Source organism: Fusarium phalaenopsidis, assembly GCF_050370095.1.
Source record: "Fusarium phalaenopsidis strain FUZ10S chromosome Unknown contig_32292, whole genome shotgun sequence".
NCBI classification, from domain to species: Eukaryota; Fungi; Ascomycota; class Sordariomycetes; order Hypocreales; family Nectriaceae; genus Fusarium; species Fusarium phalaenopsidis.
The window spans coordinates 3,447,685-3,468,560 of NW_028145410.1; the positions used below are offsets into that span (position 1 = coordinate 3,447,685).

Consider the following 20,876-nt stretch of genomic DNA (forward strand, 5'->3'; position numbering starts at 1 on the left):
TGCTTTGCTTGTTTTGTTGTATGGTTGTCCTTGTTACGACTTGACGTTTGGTATTTGTTACGCAGGCAAAATTGTATGAGCTGCCCTTTCTCTTAGCTAAGCTAGGGATACTTTCTTAATTCTCAATTCAACTTCATTATTCTTGCTCCCTGTGCATTGCTGTTGTTGTTGTTGTTGTTGTTGTTGTTGCTGTTGGTGATGTACCTAAACTGCAGTGCCCTTGTTGCAGACGCAGTACGTACCCTGGTATGACGTGGGAGCTGTTGAGCTCCAGCTGCCTACGTTCACATGCCACACACGGCCTCAGCTCCATTGCTTTGCTTCTCCCTTGAATACTGCACTACTCCGACAACCAACCCTTCTCTCCCAACATCCATGCAGTCCGCACCGTCGGACATATTTGGCCTAGCATGGTGAGTTGTCGCTCCAGAATTGGACAGACAGCTGTAAGCGACTGACACTTTACCTGCGCAGGATACACTTCAAGAGACTGCCCGCATCGTCACGTCGAAGCCAGTCCAGCGGGCATTCGTGAATAGCGTGCTCCTGGTGTCTGGTGCTGTGATCCTCTTTTGTACAGCGGCCATTGCTTCGGCTCTCTTTTTCCAGAATTTTCTTCCCCATGAGGTGGTGACGATGCCTGTCCACCTCCAGTATGGGTATGTAGCGCAGCGCAATTTCAAGCTGTGGTTCGCTGACCTTGCTGGCCGCAGCTCCGGCGTCAACCCATATGGTATCGCATCACTCGAATTGCCGCCCATGAAGTCGCAGCAGGAATATGACGTATCGCTGAGCTTAACGATGCCGCGATCAAATCCGAATGTGGAGCGCGGCAACTTCATGATAAGCCTGCACATGCTCGACTCCAAGGCCGATTTTGAGCTTCAGGCCAAGGCTGGACAGCACGCAGCCGAGCATGGTGGTTTTGGAACGACCAATGTCCTCTTCAGCTCACGCAGGCCCGCCCTGTTCCCTTACGTGGATCCGTTCGTCTCTCTCGCGTCTCGCGTCCTCTTCTTGGCCTACCATCTATTTGCGCCGGGGTCAAGTTCGAGCACAATGATGATACCTCTAGCAGAAAGGGTGTGGTTCTCTAAGGGGTCCATGATCCCAAAGTCGGCTTATATCGAGGTGGAGGCGGGCCAGACAATACAGATATACCATGCTGCACTGCAGCTTACAGCCCAGCTTCGCGGACTCCGCTGGCTGATGGTACACTATCGAATCTCCACTTTCGTTGCCTTTACCTTTCTTTTCTGGATCTGCGAGATCATCTTTATGGCCGTGGCCTGGGGAATATGGACTCTTGCTTCTGGACCACCCCCCGAAGATGTTGACGGCAAGGCATGGCCACAAGGAGTCGAAGAGGACGAAGAAGAGACGGACCACCCAGAGACGTTTCCGACGTATGGGAAGCAACGGCCTCTCAAGTATGAGCCAGATGTTAAGCACGAGCTGGACCCTGAGCAACCATTATCAGAAATTCCTCGCGCGGGAGCTGATGCCGATGATGAGGATGAGGGGAGCTTTGAAGAGGAGGAGGAAGAAGAAGATGTGCAGCACAAGGACTCAGGAATTGGCACAAGCTATAGTGAGGAGGGCAGCTCGAGTATTCGTAGACGAGCATCGCGGAGTAGGATGGAGTAGGAGCGAGGAGCTAGCTCTGGAGGGATGTTGATGTATTACTAGTGACACAACAGGATACCTTGGGTTCAGGGGAATAATTCTATTCTAATGGCGTTTCTAGAAGATGAAACATGTTGCAGCATACGATCATGGCTTGTGTAAAGTTTACTTTTGAGTGGGTGCGTTTCTATGACGACGTGACAATTTGGTAGCTACAGTAGGTATCGAGTTGACAGCTGGGAGGGGAATCACGAATAAAGCATAAATGGTTGAAATGGCACTTGTAGGTGATTCTTGGGCTACTGAGAAATCTCCAATTGTGATTGTTTGTGAGTATTTACCTCGACTTTCCGAATTGGGAATTCATATGGTTCTGATTGAGGTGCCCGGGCTCAAGGCCGGGCCTTGAGGCTGAAAGGCGGTCGAGGTACTTCTGTGATTGACCCAAAGTCTCGAACATGTGGTTTTGGCTGAAACTACACCGCTTTGCTGGTCGAGATGGTACCTCGGCTGTCACTGAAAGGTACTTTCAAGCCATCGGGGATATCCTACCTGGACTGGGCACGTTTCACGGTAGCCAGCCTCCACTAATCTCGCAGCGGGCTTTCTTTCATGAGAGGGAGGGAGGAGATGACCCCTCTGATGTGGCGGGCGCCCTGTCGTGACCCTCCATTGCACAGTTCTGTGCTGTACCTGCTGTACAGTACCTGGTGGCCCAGCCCAGCCGCCAACACCCCCTGGTCCTGCCTGGGCTCATCTTGGAGCAATCGTGAACCTCCCTCTCCACTTCAATCGCACCGCACCGCACCGCGAACAAAAGTCATCTCGTTCCTCCATTCTCGGTTCATCACCGCCAACTGGCTGGACTGCGCTTTCCTTGCTCTGTGAAACCAGGTTCCTCTTGTCACTCTCCTCTTTGACTGCTCGTCGATTCCAACTGTCGTCGTCCAAAGAGACATGGCTCTCGACCATTGATCAGTCGCCCCCACAATCCTCCACCACCGACCGCCAGCAACCCATCCATCCATTGCTAGTACTTGCTATTCACTATTGCGGGCTAACTTTCAAACTACTGCGGCCACCTCCACCGCCGCCCGCTCGTTCCTCTCGACGCCTCCTCGAGTCACCTCCAGACCAGACCATCTCGACAAGGCTTGAGCTGAGCACACCAACTGTCTTGCTTGGCTACCATCGGCGAGCGACCGACCGCCTTTGCTGCTTGCTCCTCGCTTGCTTGCGCTGAGCTTACAACAGTTCGCTCCTGTTCGGCCTCACCCGTCCCGTCTCGTCTCTCGCTTCCGTTTCCGCTCCCGCCTCCGTTGTCCTCCTCGACCTCGCTCTCCGCCTCTCCTCATCCCGACCTTTGCTCTGCGCTACATCCCCTAACCCGCTCCCGCCACGATGCCCTGCTTCAAGGGCATTGCGGTCAGCATCCATGCGAATGGAGCCCCGCTGCCAGAGCACGGCATGCAAAAGCAGTCTCGTCTTTCGCGGATCAGCACCTACATTCCCGTGCCCCAGCCTCAGCTGGCCGAGTCCAACAAGCCCGAGCCTGCAAAGTTCGCAATCTCAATTACCCTCCTCACCCCGGGTCTGCCTATTCCCTACTCGACCCCGAAGCCGAGCGAGGCCAACCCGTACCCAAAGCCTCAGTTTGTTGGGGGTATGAACCACGACTCTCATGGCGAACGCGGAAAGTACTCGGGCGTCGTGAACCCCTATTATCCCATGACCAACTCGGACAACGAGACCATCGCTGCCTACATTTACTTTGACGGCCGAGCCAAGGAGGAGGTTGCTACTCTGCTACGACCGGGCGAGGAGACCTGGGTGAATAGCCGTTGGGTGCAGGTTCCTGATTCGGAAGGGGGCGGCCTGGCTGAGCGCGAGTTCCTGTTCCGCGAGGTCGGCCTTGAGCGCTGGCTCAACGGTCTCGACCTGCAGGGACATGACGCTGCCGAAAAGCTAGAAAAGCGTCGTCAGAAGTTTGAGAAGCGTCGGCGACGACAACGGGCCCTTGAAGGCAACACTAGTGACGGCTCTACCCCTCGGAGAGACACGCTACGCTACGGAGCCGACGACAAGTCGCCGATCGAGGCTGTCATGGACGATTCTGATTCCTGGTCCGACGACGACGACGAGCCGCCCGAGGCGACTGGACAGATCAAGGTCGCCATGTTCCGCGTCCTCGCTTCTGGTGAAATCAAGAAGGGTGAATACTCGCCCCAGTTCGACGCCCACGATGGCGACGAAGATGACATGGGCTCGAACAAGGGCAACGGAATCGATGCTGATGTCGAGCACACCACGAGCTTTGCCAAGCCAAAGACTCTTGACCCCAAGACGATCAGCACGCAGACGGTTACAGGTATCGATGGGCCAGATAAGCCATATGCCACTTTCACCTTTTTCTACCGGGGCGAACGTAAGAGTTACAGACATTCATTCTTGACTTGACAGACAGCTGACACTAGGTATAGGGCAATTGCAAAAGATCGGTGTTCTACAGTCTTCGAAGAATCCTCAGACGACACCTGGCTCAGCCAAGCGACGGTCTGGCCAGCTCGACTTTTCCAACTTGGGACCTCTGAAGGCTGGAGGTACCGTTGGTTTCTCGGCTTTCCGCGACCAGGCCACCGAGGCCTCGAGACGGCGCAAGGCAAGGAAGAAGAGCAACGGAAACATTGCCGACGACAGTGACGACGATGACGACGATGATTCTGACGAAGTCTTGGCCAAGATGGAAGAAGTGGATGATAAGGACATCCATACCAAACTTGCGCCAGAAGATGTCAAGTTCCAGGGCGAGCTTGCCGAGGGCGTGGATCGTATTCACGTAAGTTCCCTTGCAGACCTGTCCTCCCGGAGGCGAGACTAACAACGGCAACAGCTTAAGAGGGCACATTCAGCGGACCCAGACGGCAAGGCGACTCCCGAGTCTTCGCAAACCTCCAATCCCGCAGGGGCATCTACCTCCCAAACATCCACTACAGGGGCATCTCCTCTCAACAACTACCTAGCCAACGCGGCCGGCTTCGATACGCCCAGCGAGTCAATTCTTCAGAGCCCACTCAAGAAGTATCGACCCAGTGTGGACCACACGGCCGATGGCATAAATCTGTCGGCTACGCAAAACCTGAGTGCTGCGTTGGACTCGGTTGTCGGTGGTAGTTCTGGATCGGGAACACCGTCGACGGCTGAGGTGCATAAACCAAAGGCCGAAGAGGAGGAAGAGCTGTGAAGGAGCGAGTCTTTTGTCTTTTAGACTGATTTTTACTCATACAGCGTCCCTTTCGGCAGATGGCCTAACACCAAAATAAATCAGGAACTATGACAAGGGGACGGGCCAAGCATAGGCGGGAAGGCTGGCGTTGGGTGTCGATACGAATGGTATAGGATAGATACAGACGACTGGCGGGCCATGGCATCGAGCAAAAACTGTGGACAAAGGGAGGCCCTCTCGGACGGGAATATTGTGGCACTCGTCCACAAAGACAGGAACGGTCGGACTGGCGTGGGTTGTTACTCCAGTGTTGAGGGGGAACAAGGCTTGTTTTGTATCGAGGCTTCGATTGTGCATCTTTGCAGGAGACCAGAGGCCCTTGATGTTTGAGGCATTGGGAACTAGAGGCTGGAGGATCGAACAGGCCGAGCTCTCGAGCCCGCCAGGTACCATGGTTTTTGTGTAACAGAGACATGTAGATAGTATGCTGCTTGTTCAGACAGGATATGAATCAGGTACCAACCTACCTTACCTTGGCGCAATGATTTTCCTATTTCAGCGTGAGGGACGTCAACCGACTTGACATGGATGACGATGGCGTTGACGTAACAAGTCTTGCTTGAGTATGCACTACGTGCTGTATGTTGGTGACAACCATGCGTGTAAAGAAATAAACGACACACCTCAATATCAAGAGGTCTGCTAACTCCTCTTAAGCATTATGATTAATTCACAGAAAGTATAAAAAGTATAGTAAAATAGTTGAGGATATATTATGATAATGGATATACCTCAGAGCTCTCTTATCTGGTTCTTATAACACTTTATCGACTATCTCTAGGGGTGATTATCATAGGTACTGGTCTCTTTTTTTCCTCGAACAGGGTGACAACCTGCATAACCATCTCCCCATCCGCATGCATGGGACGTATGATGGCCTTGGCACCGCTACCGCCTTTCTGGATCTGTTTTCTGTGACGAACCATCCCCTTTGTTAGTGAACATGTCTTATTCAGGCGGTCAATTTGGCCTGTACAGGAGGCTTACATGCCTGAAGGCCTTGCCCGAAAGGGCAGACCGATGACTCTACGCCGTACGCGTACACACACAAAGGACTATGCAGCTTTTGTCCAACGCACATCGGGACAATATGACCCCGCATCGTCATGGGAGACGACAACGAGGAATGTAGATACGATCCTCCAGACTTGGGAGCTTTGCGGGAATGGATATATAAGCCAGAAAGATATCCGGGGGCTTAAGAGTGGGCTTGACGGCATGCGTTCATCAATGGAATCTTCCTGGCTAGAGCTATACCGGGCACAAGAACAACGAATGATGGCCAAAGCTGAGAATCCCTTGACTGAGGAGCTTGCCAAGTTTGTCAGGGAGAAATTGGACGAGTGGAAAGTTCCTGGCATCTCAGTGGGAGTCATTGACAACAATCAAGTGTTCACGGCGGTGCGTCTCTACTACTGGAATATATAAGTGAAGCTTGTGTCACTGACATTCGACTTGCAAAAGGGCTACGGCACTGCAACGCTCCCAGATACACCGGCCACACCTGAAACGCTCTGGTACGCTGGGTCTACGACAAAAGCATTCACAGGGGCCGTCATTGCGCAGCTCATCCACTCAAAGAAGTATCCCGCCCTGGAGAAGGGATGGCAGACAACCATCAGCTCTATTCTCAGGGAGGACTTTGTCCTACAGGATGAGTGGGCTACGAACCACCTCACGCTCGAGGACGCGGTTTCTCATCGCACGGGGATGCCGAGGCACGACCAGTCGGCGTCGAGGCTCCTGGATGATGGAGATGGGGGCAAGCGACTTGCTACTGTCAAGGACGTCACGCGCAACCTGAGGAACTTGCGTCTGTCTGAGGAGCCGCGCGTCAAGTTTCAGTACTGTAACTTGATGTACGGCGTCCTGTCGCACGTCGTTGAGACGGTCACGGGGAAGCCCCTCGGCGAGGTGATGCGCGAACTCATCTTTGAACCCTTGGGCATGAATTCGACATATCTCTCCCTGGATGATGCAAGAGCGAGCCCGAAACACCTCTCGGCGGGATACTACTGGGATGAAAAGACTGGCAAGTATGTGCTTGTGGAGGATGTTTCCGTGATTGAGCATGGCGGTGCGGGAGCCATCATCTCCAACACAGAGGACTATACCAAGTGGGCAAAGTGCATGCTATTCGAGAAGGCTCCCTTTTCCAAGGCTGTCCACAAGGATATCCGCACGCCGCGCATCGTCCAGAGCATGCCCAAGGACGGGAAGGATGTGACCACGTATGCGCTGGGCTGGGATCGGGTGCTGTATCATGGCCATCTCATGTACAGCCACGGCGGAGGCATGATGGCTGCTGGGAGCACAGTCATCTGGTTGCCCGACGACAAGCTTGGACTCGTGGCGTTTGGGAACACGTCGATAACTTCCAATGCTCTCATTGACACGGTGCTGTACAAGCTCCTTGATGAGAAGCTGGGCATCGCGCCTGAGAAGAGGACGGACGCGGCTAAAGGGTACGTGTCACTTGACATTTGATAACAGACACTGACCAGGTACAGGTGGCGTTCAGTGATTGATCATTTCATTCGAAGCTACGACAAGTCTATGGACAATCTGTTTCCCAAGAGGCCTAACCCTCCCCTCCCATCGCCGGTGAGTGTCAAGGACCTCGCGGGGAAATACTACGACCCCGGGTACAAGACGATTGAGCTACAAGCGGAGCCACACCCCGATAATCAGGAAGAGGAGATCCTCGTGGCCGAGCGCGACGACGCGACGTGGCGGATCCATATGAGGCTGCACCACGTCTCGGGCACCTGGTGGATCATGTACGCCATGGAGATGGGCAGTCCAAACCTGTTCCGCGAGTGCGAGCAGGTTGAGTTCAAGATCGGGCACGACGGCAGGGCGACGGCGCTCGAGGTGGACTTTTACTCCCTCATTGGGAACCAGCACGAGGGCAAGGTCGTCTTCAACAGAGTGGAAGAAGCTTAGTACCTAGACTTGAGGCGCCAATGTTAGCAAGACTGCTTCTGGCACGAGGTGAGAATTGTGTAAATGTGAAGAGATGAACATGTCAGACTGTTGAGCTTGATAATTTGAAATCAACATGGTGATTCAGTTGGCCGTTCTTAATGGAAGATTTTGTCATCATGAAGGAGGTGAGGCTGGTTTGGTGTGTAGGACAAGGCGGGAGAGCTGCCATGTCGTGGCTGTGGAACGTACCTTGCAAGTTGTTCGCAGACATTGCCATCATGGCCATGAACCAGATGTAGGCAATGAGCTGCAGCTAATCAGGGCCATCCTCACTTGAGGCTTCCCTTGTCGAGACAGCAAATCGCTGACTGTGATTGTTGGCAGTCTGTGGTTTGTTGTAGACGGAACAAGAATTTTTTTCTGCAGAGAGCGCCTCAATTTATTCCACAGCCGAAGCAGGGGGTCGACCCATCCCAATATCGCCCTAACCAAGCTCCATCCCGCCATTTATGCCTGTAACGGGGCCGCACTGTGCCAGCCCAGCCCCGACGCCGCAGAATCGGGCACGTTTCCATGGCAGCGCACCAACGGGCAGGTTGACGTGTGTGCCCAATCTGCACTGTGCCCCTCCCCTCAACCCCACCATCGATCTCATCTCCGTTTGCTCGTCGTCCTCGTCGTCCCCTCCCCCCTCAGGCAGACTTTGCGACAAACCCAACCCATCTCCCCCCGACTCTCGTCATCTGCGACCTTTTTCTTCCCTTTCCAAATACACATAGCGATATACCCAGACCAGAAAGGTCTCCAGATTTCAAAATGGCCGGAAGTGAGTTCTCAGAATGCCTTGCTGAGAGTGGCATGGGAAGAAACTAACCGCGCACAACTTCTAGACTTTGAGGATGTCGCCAGTATGTCCAGACAGCCTGCGAGCTCAGCCGCGAGCGAGCAAGTGCGTGCCTTTGCGAGTCGCTAATACACTCCGACAGAGCAGTTCATCGAGTTCTACTATAACTCGTTCGATTCCGACCGCAAGTCTCTTGCTGCCCTCTACGTACGTGATGCCATATTGTGGCGCTTTGCTTCATAGCTTACTGACATGTTGAATAGCGCCCCGAGTCTATGCTGACTTTCGAGTCTGCTTCCGTCCTCGGTGCCGAGTCTATTATCGAGAAGTTGAGCGTATGCAACACTGCTCCGGTCGAAATTTAGGACGGCACTTGCTGACTACGTACAAATCAGTCTCTTCCCTTCGAGAAGGTCAAGCACCAGGTCTCGACCCTCGATGCCCAGCCCTCCAACGGTGAGGGTGGCATCATCATCCTCATCACCGGTGCCCTCCTGGTACGATACACACAATTGTCTGACCGCGCTTCGGAACTGTCTTGTGGACTAACAACTCTCTCCAGGTCGACGAGGAGCAGCGCCCCATGAACTTCAGCCAGTCCTTCCAGCTGGCCCGCGATGCTTCTGGCCAGTACTTTGTCTACAACGACATCTTCAAGCTCGTCTTCGGTTAAGCGAGTCAACGACGACACTTCCGGCGCCTTTTGTTGGGGGGAAGGAGGAGAAAGCGAGTTAAATAAGACACACCAAGTGGGGCGACGACAAGAGGGCAAATTAAAGCAGCGACGGCGACTCAAGACGGCTTTCCTTTTGACGATCTGATGAATTTTAGAGCACGGGGATGTGGGAAAGAAACCAGGGGTTGGGGGGAAATGCATGGCTGGGGTCTTTGACTGACAATTGGTCTTTCGACACGTCTTTTTGTTCAATTCGAGACGGGCAGAGGTACCGAGCTCAGCTTTAGGCCTTGTCAACAAGCAGTAACAACAAAAAATGACTTGCATATTGCGTGAAGAGAGGAGACAATGCGGTTTCTTGCTGGCATCAAATGTTTGATTGGTTCTCGCCAACGGCTCGTTTGCAGGCATGGCATCAGCAGGGGTACCTAATACATTGGCGCACGTGTGCTCAGAGACTGCCATAGCATAACCCTTGGACTGTCCAACAGGTTGTTCTCCATTCAGCTGTCACAAGTAGGAGAATGGAAACGCATGGCTCGGTCATGATCTACTTGGGTATCAGAACAACCGTTGAAATCTGGCCGCATCACAGTCAGTACAAACAAAGGCTGTCAGTAAAGGAAAATCCGGTTCTAATCATGTACCTTGGCCAAGAAGAGAAGAAAACCCCAATTGATTTGATTCCAATCACTTCTGACCATCGTGGCTATGTCATCAGGACATGATGTGTGTCACATTAACAGTGGGTGTGTCGAGTTTCCGCTCTGATCATGACTGGCTATACCCAACGAGCCTACGATGTGCCTAATGATTTGAACCTGATCGGGGTCTGGGCAATGGAGCCATGGCATCATGCCCTGGCAATTGCTCTCGCTACGATTCGATGGATGGCAATGAGTCGTGGGCCAATAAAACTTCACTTTGCCCTGCAAGTCTTATCCAAGAGCAAGCTCATCATCTATTTTTTTGAGGTCCGGAACCGGCCCCACAGGTCACTGCGAGTGGGATGGGACAAAACGTAACCCGAGAAAAATTCATTCATTTTCCATGCCCTGAACCGTGCAACACCGTTTGATCCCAGAATCGCAATGCATTGTGAGGGGTATTAAGAAAAAGCCTTAGATCTTGGTAGCAGCCTCGAGAGCCTTCTGCTTCTTCTCAATCCGCTTCTGGGCCTTGGCGCCCATGATACCACCACCCCAGTGTCGGCGGGCCTGGTCGTGCTTCTCAAGGTAACCATCCTTGACAGCGGAGACGAGCTTGGAGAGCTCGTTCTTGTCCTCGGAGCGGACCTCGGTGATGGCGAGGACAGCAGCGGTCTTGTGAGATGTTAGAAAGGGTGCGATCGATACCTGTGGGATCTTGACATACCTTCTTGTGGACAACAGTGCCGAGACGGGCCTTGCCCTTGACAATGGCATAGGGGATACCCATCTTCTTGCACAGAGAGGGAAGGAAGACGACGAGCTCAATAGGCTCAACGTCGTTGGGGATGAGGACAAGAGAAGCCTTCTTGTTCTCAATCAGGCCGACGACGTGGTTGAGACCGTACTTGACGGTGTAGGGCTTCTTGGAGACATCCTCCTTCTTCTTGCCCTCCTTGACGGCGGTAGCCTCCTGGAGGAGACGCTCCTTCTTCTCGGCCTTGGTCTCAGGTCGGTACTTGTTGAGGAGCTTGAAAGCCTGGGCGGCGGTGTTGCGGTCGAGGACGTGCTGGAACTGGGCGAGAGCAGGAGGAACCTTCAGGCGGAGCTGAAGGATCTTCTTCTGTCGCTGGAGGCGGACATACTCGGGCCACTTGACCATGCGGGAGACATTTCGCTTGGGCTGGATGTCCTGGCCGACACCGTAGCTGCGGGGTCGCTTCTCGAGGAGAGGGTTCTGATGATGGTCAGCGACCGACGATCCTGAACGAAGAAGACAATTTGACTAACCTTGGGGGCCTTGCGACCAGCCTTACCCTGAGGGAAAGGGGCGGGAGCGACCTTCTTGCCGGACTTGGGAGGCTGTCATTGAGAAAAGAAGATCAGCAAGGCGTTCAAGCCAAAAGGTCTTCTCTGAACTCTAACGAGAGCAGGTCGTGGCATTTCTGCGCACGCCGCATCTCCAGCCAAGTCTTCACCTGCTCGACACCGGTCAAGGTAGAAGAGCAGGCGGAATACCGACAGTCAAAATCGCGAGGAGCGACGACTGCGGCTTCAATTGCGCGCGAGGCACATTTGACTCACAAAACTGTGGCCATTAGAGTCCAGGTGTGTTGTTTCATGTACTCACCATCTTGGATCTGTGGGTTAGTTGCTCGTGGGTTGAAGAGCAGAGTCCGGGATGGCGATGAGGGATGGTTTTCAAAGGGAAGAAAAGGCACGAAAAGATTTTGGTGTTGAATTAATTAGGGCTTCCTGCCGCGAAAAACCAGGACCCACTTCTTGCTCCACTTGGAGGGGCTGGAGCCGAATCCATTTTCGTGGTCGGTGCACGTGACTGAACCTTTCACAGTGCAGCCCGAGTCATCGCCTCGAGTCAAAGGTCAGGTACCAGACAAGGTGAGAAATGGGAGCCTAGATTCGTAAATACATCATCGACAATAAAATTGAGCATCGCTATACTCCCAACGAACTTCAAGGAGAAAACATTCGCTGGTATTCTGATATCGGGTCTTGAAATCCCCAGATCTTGCGTCAGAGGGGCAAATCTCAGATCTCCAGTCTTCTCGGACACTTTCAGCAAAACCGCGTTAACACAAAAGATAAAATGCCGCCTACGCCTTGCAACCGGTGTCAGAATAACAGGGCCGTCGTAAAGCGGCCCAAGAACCACCACAAGCTATGCCGAGAGTGCTTCCTCAGAGTCTTTGAGGATGAAGTACACCACACAATCACCTCCTCTCAACTCTTCTTCCGAGGAGAGAGGGTTGCCATCGGAGCCTCCGGTGGAAAGGATTCGACAGTCTTGGCCTCTGTGATGAAAACTTTGAACGAGCGGCACGACTACGGGCTGAACCTGGTACTTTTGAGTGTTGACGAAGGCATCAAGGGATACCGAGATGATTCTCTCGAAACCGTTAAGCGGAATGCCATTCAGTACGACATGCCCTTGGAGATTGTGGGCTACGACGAGCTTTATGGATGGACTATGGACCAGGTTGTCGAGACCATCGGAAAGAAGGGAAATTGCACCTACTGCGGTGTATTTCGACGACAGGCTCTCGATCGAGGGGCAAAGAAGCTCGCTATCAAGCACGTTGTAACAGGTCACAACGCAGACGACATCGCCGAGACTGTTCTCATGAACCTCCTGCGCGGAGATTTACCGCGGTTAGCTCGAAGCACCAGTATCGTCACTGGCGATTCCAACAGCGACGTGAAGAGAAGCAAGCCTCTCAAGTACGCATACGAAAAGGAGATTGTACTCTACGCCCACCACAAGAAGCTGGATTACTTTAGTACGGAGTGCATATACAGCCCAGAGGCATTCCGTGGAACGGCTCGAGGTCTCATCAAGAATCTTGAAAAGGTTCGGCCAAGCGCAATCCTGGACATTGTCAGAAGTGGGGAGGATATGGCCCGGCTCACGCCCGAGAAGAACCGGGGGGCATGTGCCTGCGACGAAGGTGAAGGAATTGGAGGCTGCGGATCAGCCAATGGACGCACCTCTGGCAACGAGATGGCCGAAGTTGAGGCTAGCCTCAAGAAGAAGGCCAACCACAAGGCCCTGGAGACAGAGATCACGGCCAACGGAACTCCCAAGGAGGAGGAGGCAGTGGCCTTGCCAGTGAGGACTAGGCGGCAGAAGGAGGCTACACCGTTGCAGACTCTGGGCAAGTGTGTCAAGTGCGGATACATGTCAAGTCAGACAATGTGCCAGGCTTGCACGTTGCTTGAGAACCTGAATAAGAACAGAGCAGAGATAGCCATATAATAAGATACCCCTACTGCGGACAGCAAACTCAAGCATTTGTTCACGATGCACCGTAGTAGACCAAGTCTAATGATTTTTTGATGTTCTCTTTCATTTCTTTCCCCTACCCATTCATCTCTTTCCCTTGGCCTGATGCCCCTCTGCTCTCTTATGTTGTATATGTACATTTGCTGGCTTGCGGCACTTTGGCGATTCGCATCGGCTTTCGTGCCGTCTTCTAAGCAAAGCGTTTTTCCAACTATTGTCTCCAGTCAGTATCCATGAACAGAACTCCGGGGCTCAATGGCACTCACCTTCCATGGGTTGTTCAACTCGAACCCTATGGGTGCCACCGCTTTGTCCGTCTGTCCTCGTAGACTTCCTGTAAGTCGGCGGTCACGCTCCATCACTAGCAGCCCTTGGTCAGTATCCAGATGGTCAATCGCAAGTTCGTTCGAGGCGTATCATACTTTGCTGCGGAGACAATTAGCATGAACCCAACACTTTCGACAACAGACAACTTACCTTGTCCCACTGGTCCACGGAGTAACGGGGTCGCTTGCCCTCGTTCTGCCAGGTCTTGATGACGGCAAGGCCGGTACCAGAGATACCGAACATCTATCACTCAATGAGTTTCCATATCCTCGTGTCGCAGGGCCGAACCGGACGTACGCCAATCATGATGGCGTAGGGAAGAAGGGTCTCGAAGGGGACGGGCATGGTCGCGTCGGTGCTGCCTGGGCAGACTTGAAAGTATCCGCTAGGTCTCTCTTCAAAGGAGGAATCGAATTGACTAGGTCTGACCTGTCGTCCGGGTCTGTCGCGGTGGTCGTAGGTCTTCCGAGCGGCCGGGCCTTGACTTGAAGCTCACGTCGTCAACCGAGCCATTGACGATTGAGCGATTGGTTATTAGGTTGGTGCCTGAGGCGCGAATCGGCTTCGGCCATGCAGGTGAGTGGACAAAAAGGAATGGGCACCTTTAGCTGATGGCAATTCTGACGAGAAAGACTTAAATACAGTACAGGAATGACTTTGAACGATATAGACGCACTTATAGAACACAAACACCAGCTAATTTGGAGTTTAGAACACTTGAAGTGTTGAAACTGATGTCCTAGCATCAAGAGCCTCTATACATTCACAAACCGGCTCCCAATTATTTTTGCTCACCTCTGCCGTGGCCCCACATTCATCCCTGCACGTCAGGACAGTTAGCGACGCCAGATCTAGCACTGTCTACTACCAAAATCCCCGGTGCATTACCCGAGGCCGGAGTCGCACGCACTGTGGCAACAAGCTCCGCGACAGCTGGTTGATATCTCGCAAGTTGAACGCGCTTTACTCCAGCGCTTCGCCTTAATCGCACCCCTACTACGGCGGACTCTAATACGGACGCGTTTCTCGAACACAGTCGACTAGCTTGATGCAATTCTACAATTAACCGAGGGCGACCTACCCTTATTGTTACGCGCACGGGACCCCTCGATCCAAGGCCGCGTCTTCAGCCCCAAATACGATGAGCCGAACGTGATCGCATCGCGAGAGAACAGTCGCAGCGCTCCCAGGACGATCGATATGCAATATCTAGGCTCTCGCCACTGGGAACTCTTCTCTGGGTTGCGGGGATAGCCATGACAAGCGCGCAAGTGATGGAGGAAGAGCTTCAACAAAGTGTAATGGTTTCCGACGAAGACGCCGAATACGAGACAGTGGGTGATATCCCGACGATGAATGCGATGACGTCCGATGCACTTGATGCCAATATGGGCGCTGGAGGCGCTACCGGAAACATGGACGATGCTGAGTTGAGTGATCGCGACGCTTCTGGCGAGGAACTCGACATCGATGCCGAAGGCGAAGAGGACAACGACTTTCTTCTGGATCAACAAATATCTGTCAATAACACCCACGAAATAACACAAGCGGAAACCCACCAAGACGAAGAGGAAGAGGAGGAGGAGGAGGAGGAGGAGGAGGATGTAGATGCGGAGGGAGAAGAATACGACGAAGACGAGGGAGTGGGCGACGTCAAGATCCAGCCGGGTGAAGAGCATGATGAAGACGCGAGCGACAGTGAAAGATCAGGGTCACCGAGTGGGCTCGATGAAGAGTCCGACGAGGATGCTCCATGGGAAGATGCTGGGGAAGCTGACGAAGATGAGGACGAGGACGAGGAAGCGGGACCATCCAACAACTGCACGTTCTGCAAGCAGGGCGAAGATGAAGACCCAAGCGAGGAGTTTGAAGTATACCTGGCATGCGCAGGTTGTGGCGTAAATGGTAAGGCTCCGTGCTGTGACGAAGAGCTCTCGTGTTAATGAAACCACAGCACATCAACAATGCGCCCGCGACGCTGCAGCAATGAGTGAGGATAACAGTGAGTATCTGCAACGTCCATCTCCTGGTTTCGCCACTAACCAGCGCAGCCCCCGAGAATTGGAAGTGCCCCGAATGCTATCATAGGGATTCCGACGTTGAAGAGCACGATGAAGATATGGACGACCAAAGTGTCAATCACGACATGGGGCTCCCCTCCCAACAATCTGATGTTCCAGATCATTCTGGGGAAGTACGGTTTGAACCAGACACAGATAACGAGCCCCTAACTTCTCAAATCGACGATGAAGCTCTACCCGAGGAGCCTGTAGACGAGACTCGCACGTTGAGAAAACGAAAGTCATCGTCTCTCGAAGATGACGATAATGTCATATCGTTAAGAAAGCGACGACGTAATCAGTCGAACGAGCCAACGTCTTCACACGAAGGCACAACACGAAATGGAAGCGTCGAGCCAAGTCGACACAACCCTTCTCGCACGCTTCGTCTCAAAGTCACGCGGCCCCCTCCCGTCACTATGGAGAAACGTACACGCACATCACTTGTCCTGAAGATCCAGGTCAGGCCCGGAAACCTTAAGGAAATACTTTCTCGCAAAAAGCGCGACAGGCGACCGCCCGGCAGTGCTGCCAGAGCTTCATCCCACCGACCAGCGGCCACTCCCAGAGCTAATCCTGTCCCTACCCCGATAGCCGCCCTCCCAACACCTTTCACATCAGACAGCTACTCACAACCATTCTATTCCTTCTTTGACCGGGAGACGGACGAGATGAAGGGCAAGCCATACGGCGGAATCCTAACCGAGGCGGAAGCCGACACCTCCAAGACTCTTCCAGCACCTGAAGATCGTCGGAAATTTGACGACGCCAACAAGAAGGCCGAGGATGAATGGAGAGCACGGGTCCTCGCCATGCAGGCAGATGCCGACATGCCAGTTCGAAAACACAAGAAGTCGAGCGAGAACGCCAGCCAGATCGAATGCATCGAGTTTGGCGGCTGGGAGATTGACACGTGGTATGCTGCACCGTATCCAGCTGAATACAGTCGGAACCGTGTGCTCTACATCTGCGAGTTCTGTCTCAAGTACATGAACTCGGACTACGTCGCCTGGAGGCACAAGCTCAAGTGTCCAGCTAAGCACCCGCCAGGAGATGAGATCTACCGTCACAAGTCGGTGTCTGTCTTTGAGGTCGACGGCCGCAAGAACCCTGTGTACTGCCAGAACCTGTGCCTTCTTGCCAAGCTGTTCCTGGGCTCGAAAACGTTGTACTATGACGTTGAGCCCTTTCTCTTCTACGTTCTATGCGAATACAACGACACCGGGTATCACTTTGTGGGATACTTTTCGAAAGAGAAGAGAGCCAGCAGTCAGAATAATGTCTCGTGTATCTTGACATTACCAATACATCAGCGCAAAGGCTATGGCAACCTCCTCATTGACTTTTCATACTTACTTACCAAGGTCGAGGAAAAGACGGGCTCGCCCGAGAAGCCTCTATCTGACATGGGCCTGGTGTCGTACAGAAACTACTGGCGTTTAATTCTCTGCCGCTATTTCTTGAAAGTCATGGAAACCGGCAACCACAAGAGCGAGGGACTCAGTATCAAGCGGATATCTGACGACACAGGCATGACCCCAGACGATGTCATCTCCGCCTTGGAAGGCCTCAGGGCTCTAGTCAGAGATCCACAGACGAAGCTGTATGCGTTCAGAGTGGATGTGGACTACTGTCGACAATACGTCAACAAGTGGGAGGCAAAGGGTTACGTACAACTGAAGCCAGAAGCTCTCGTCTGGACGCCGTACGTCATGGGTCGCAGCAATGCGGTCAATTTCGAGCTCGGCCCACCCATCAACACCATCGCGCCGAGAGAGGACGATGAAGCCAAGGTTGATGAAGGAGTCGACACGGTTGGCACCGAGAGCCAACCAACTACAAATGGAGAGGGCAAAAGTGTACCCGATGCAGATACAAATGGGGAGCACCCTCTGGTGAACGGCGAGGCTGCATCAACCCCAGTTCAGTCCATTGAGGATGTCGATCCAGATCAGGAGAAGCAGCCTGGATCACCAAATGACATTGAGATGGGAGAGACAGTGGAAGATGGGCCACCAGCTTGGGTTTTGCCATACAAAGATATTCCTCTCAGCCGGTTTGAGGTCTTCCCAGCTGTCCCTGGTGGTCGGCGGGATCGTTCGCGGCAGAGTGCCAGCCGGCCATCAGCACCTCGAACTGTCAGCAGCGCTTCAAGGCCCAAACGCAACGGTAAGAGCCACCGGCCTTCTTCATCGTCTAGACCCAAGAGCGCCTCAAAACGAAAAACTGGTGGGACGGGCCGTGGACCCGGCCGCTGGCCAAAGGGGACCAAGAAGTCGGACTACGGAAACGCTGATAGCGGTCCTGGTCTACCACCTGGGTGGTTGGAGAAGCAAACCAAGCTGCTACCCATTACGGAAGGCAACGATGCAGAGCAGGAGGCGACGGGAGAAGAGCCGGCGGAGGATTCGGTCGTCGTTTCTACCAAGACGAATGGTGCTCCGGCCAATGGAGGCGCTGTCGAGCCCAACGACGCTGAAGCAGCGACGGATGGTGAACACCACGACGACGAGGAGGGTGACGTCGACGCTGAGGGAGAAGATGTTTGAACGATTATCAGCGAGGGCACGGGGAATTGGAATTATGGCTGTACTATACCATGGAGGATTAGGCGCGGATTGGGGGCTACTTAGTTAGTTAGCTAGGGTCTTGAGGTCATGGGTTATTTTCTTGTAGCGAGCGGACTGATATCGATTCACTTTAGAGAATAAAAGGTCCAGGAGTCACGTCATGGAGGTTTGCAATGTATGGAGAATAGTGGTGTATTTTGTAGTAAAGACAAAGGAGATATGATCTAGTCAGTATTTTGTTTTGGCAAGGCGGCTTGGTTTCATCAAAAGCTCGCAACATTACCTTTGAGTGTTGGTGTCCTTTCCATCATCCATATAGCAAGGGGCTAACTACTTTGCCGATGCTTTCGTGAGCAAGTATCTATCTATCTAGTGAGCAGTGGAAGCGGGCAGCATTATATCTCCCCTTCCTCTTTGGCATCTGCTGCATCATTCGTTGGACTATCAGTTCGGTTACCAGTTGAGCTATCAGTTCGGCTACTCGTTGGGCTGCCAGATTGGCTACGCGACAAGAACTTGGCCAGCGGGTTGGTTGACGACTTGAGGTAAGGCGGGATCAGTGTGCTGAGGCTCTCCTGATCAATCCTACCCTCGATCGAGCACCTGTCAGTCCTGTAAAAAGTGATCTTCTCGGTCACCTTGGCCACGGTGCGGCCCTCGATAAAGGTGTTCTCCCTAGGCCAGTCCTTATCACGGACTGCCATGAGAGTACAGAACGTGTCCCCCCTCTCCGGGTCCGGGTCGTCCACGTCACGCACGTCAAAGTACTCGCAGGCCAAAGCCTCGCGGCCTGCGAGGCCTCGGCCGTTGTACGAGTACAGCGAGATGCAGACGACGTGTTGGGCCCACTCCTCCACGACTATTAGCTTGCGGTACTTGGAGTAGACGATGCCGAAGCCGGAGAGGGACTTGTTGAACTCGTCGATCGACACCGTGTTCTCGCGAGCCTGGTTGTGTATGGCTGTAGAGATGATGGTGCCGAGCCTGAGCTCGCTCTCGTCGCACACCCGGTCAGTCGGACGCATGTGGCCGTGAACTACATCACCTCTGCTGATGTCACGGTAAGCTTGACGTGCGCCATAGTAGTCATCGTCTCCGTCGTCATGTTCTCTTCTTCCTATCTCATCAGCATCCTCAGCCCCTCGTGCGCTTTCGATGGAATCAACAGGCCGATCCGAGAACGAGCCGGTATTCGACTCAGAAGAAACCCAAGAACGAGTCCTTGATGAAAATGAGTTGCATCTGGAGCTTTGAGAGCTTTTTGATGCAGGTGAGTACCTTCTGTTGTCGAACCGGTCCCGTCGAGGTCTGTTGCGGACATAGGTGTTGAAGTTGCGATCCCGCAGGACGTTGCCGCTCCAGTGCCTGCTCCGGTCGTTGTCGCCAAAGGATTTGATGTTGATGTTGTAGTTGTTGTTGACACGACCGTAGTTGTTGTGCACCGAGTCTTCCCTCTCATCTCTGGCGTCCCTGTGGTCCTCCCGCTCACCTCTACGATCTCTGTAGTCATCCCGCCTGTCTCTGCCGTCCTTGTAGTCCTCTCTCTCATCTCTGGAATCCCTGCTGGGAGTCCAGCTATCGGTGCCGTTGCGGCGCTCGTTACGGCTCCTCCAAGTTGGGGGTCGCTTGGAGATGCGGCAGGATCCATGGTATGCGTGAGTAGGCATTGTGGAGGTTCTTGGGCGACAAACAGGTGACACTCGAGTCAGCTGACAATGCAGTTATCAGAAGAAGCCAGTCAGTAGCTATCTAGATAACAGTTCCTGCAGTCTTGACAAGCCAGTCACTATGAGTTGTGGTCGACTGTGGAAAAGTCGGTTCGCAGGGCGGGGGTTGTGAAGTGAAGTACCGGAGAAGACATTTATACCACAACCTTAGTTTCTTATTGATCCCTTTTTTGAAAACATTTCCATTGTTCAGTTACCCAATATGGACCAGAGATGTGTTCACTGGGCTGGTGATGGTGAGTTTCGGCCTTGAGTGTTGCTTTGTGCTGCACCAAGGCATCTTTGTCTTGATTTCCTTTGTTCCAATAATACAGCCAGTCATCCGGGTCCTATCAGATAATGAACAATAGGCAAGCACAAGCCGGTAGTTCATCTTTCCGAATTAGGTGTCTTCTATCGTCAGTTTGATATACATCGAAGCTATTCTGAATCTCGGGCGAGATCTACTAGCGCACGCGTCAGCTTCACCTGGCGGGGCAACTTGGACCTTTCATCTACATGTAAGACGGCTACGAAGCCATGTCTCATCGCAGTAGAGGCTGTCTACGGTGCCGCCAACGGCGAGTCAAGGTGAAAACCCTCATGTAAAGGCAGGCAAACATGTCATCTAACCATCAACATTAGTGTGATCGCGGCCGTCCCTCGTGTCAGCGTTGCATAGCTCGCAATGAACTCTGCGTTGGGTACAGGGATGAGGGTGATCTCATGTTTCAGCATGAGACGGAAAAGGTTGTTCAAAAGAGTCAAACCGCTTCCATTTCTACTACCTCAACTTCATCTCCGCCAAGTCGACGTACCAGGAGCCGGTCGGTTGAGCGTGCATCTGAGAGCTCCTTCACCTCGAGGACATCCTTGAATCTCTCATCCGCGTTTCCATGGCTCAAAGA

General features: G+C 53.1%; 8 protein-coding genes across 8 annotated transcripts; 6 read left to right on the forward strand and 2 right to left on the reverse strand.

The window, feature by feature from the left end:
- Nucleotides 1-410: 410 nt before the first annotated feature.
- On the forward strand, nt 411-1,647 carry LRP88_05314 (tubulin-tyrosine ligase; the record flags this gene model as incomplete). Its single annotated transcript, XM_083241870.1, has 2 exons — nt 411-413; nt 475-1,647. 2 exons carry the CDS (start codon nt 411-413, stop codon nt 1,645-1,647), a joined length of 1,176 nt encoding a protein of 391 aa, XP_083103018.1.
- Nucleotides 1,648-3,027: 1,380 nt separating this feature from the next.
- Nucleotides 3,028-4,867, forward strand: LRP88_05315 (uncharacterized protein; the record flags this gene model as incomplete). The annotated part of the gene is made up of 3 exons (XM_083241871.1): nt 3,028-4,051; nt 4,107-4,462; nt 4,517-4,867. 3 exons carry the CDS (start codon nt 3,028-3,030, stop codon nt 4,865-4,867), a joined length of 1,731 nt encoding a protein of 576 aa, XP_083103019.1.
- A 1,317-nt stretch (nt 4,868-6,184) lies between these two features.
- On the forward strand, nt 6,185-7,855 carry LRP88_05316 (uncharacterized protein; the record flags this gene model as incomplete). Its single annotated transcript, XM_083241872.1, has 3 exons — nt 6,185-6,310; nt 6,374-7,374; nt 7,453-7,855. The coding sequence occupies 3 exons, from the start codon at nt 6,185-6,187 to the stop codon at nt 7,853-7,855; spliced, it is 1,530 nt and encodes a 509-aa protein (XP_083103020.1).
- A 798-nt stretch (nt 7,856-8,653) lies between these two features.
- Nucleotides 8,654-9,354, forward strand: LRP88_05317 (Ran GTPase-binding protein NTF2; the record flags this gene model as incomplete). The annotated part of the gene is made up of 6 exons (XM_083241873.1): nt 8,654-8,663; nt 8,728-8,745; nt 8,824-8,888; nt 8,945-9,016; nt 9,077-9,178; nt 9,244-9,354. The coding sequence occupies 6 exons, from the start codon at nt 8,654-8,656 to the stop codon at nt 9,352-9,354; spliced, it is 378 nt and encodes a 125-aa protein (XP_083103021.1).
- A 1,124-nt stretch (nt 9,355-10,478) lies between these two features.
- On the reverse strand, nt 10,479-11,637 carry LRP88_05318 (60S ribosomal protein eL8; the record flags this gene model as incomplete). The annotated part of the gene is made up of 4 exons (XM_083241874.1): nt 10,479-10,679; nt 10,732-11,241; nt 11,295-11,366; nt 11,635-11,637. The coding sequence occupies 4 exons, from the start codon at nt 11,635-11,637 to the stop codon at nt 10,479-10,481; spliced, it is 786 nt and encodes a 261-aa protein (XP_083103022.1).
- A 474-nt stretch (nt 11,638-12,111) lies between these two features.
- LRP88_05319 (uncharacterized protein) lies at nt 12,112-13,278 on the forward strand (the record flags this gene model as incomplete). The annotated part of the gene is made up of 1 exon (XM_083241875.1): nt 12,112-13,278. The coding sequence occupies one exon, from the start codon at nt 12,112-12,114 to the stop codon at nt 13,276-13,278; it is 1,167 nt and encodes a 388-aa protein (XP_083103023.1).
- Nucleotides 13,279-14,933: 1,655 nt separating this feature from the next.
- On the forward strand, nt 14,934-18,241 carry LRP88_05320 (uncharacterized protein; the record flags this gene model as incomplete). The annotated part of the gene is made up of 3 exons (XM_083241876.1): nt 14,934-15,537; nt 15,587-15,634; nt 15,684-18,241. The coding sequence occupies 3 exons, from the start codon at nt 14,934-14,936 to the stop codon at nt 18,239-18,241; spliced, it is 3,210 nt and encodes a 1,069-aa protein (XP_083103024.1).
- A 416-nt stretch (nt 18,242-18,657) lies between these two features.
- On the reverse strand, nt 18,658-19,929 carry LRP88_05321 (uncharacterized protein; the record flags this gene model as incomplete). The annotated part of the gene is made up of 2 exons (XM_083241877.1): nt 18,658-19,483; nt 19,541-19,929. The coding sequence occupies 2 exons, from the start codon at nt 19,927-19,929 to the stop codon at nt 18,658-18,660; spliced, it is 1,215 nt and encodes a 404-aa protein (XP_083103025.1).
- Between the last annotated feature and the right edge of the window lie 947 nt (nt 19,930-20,876).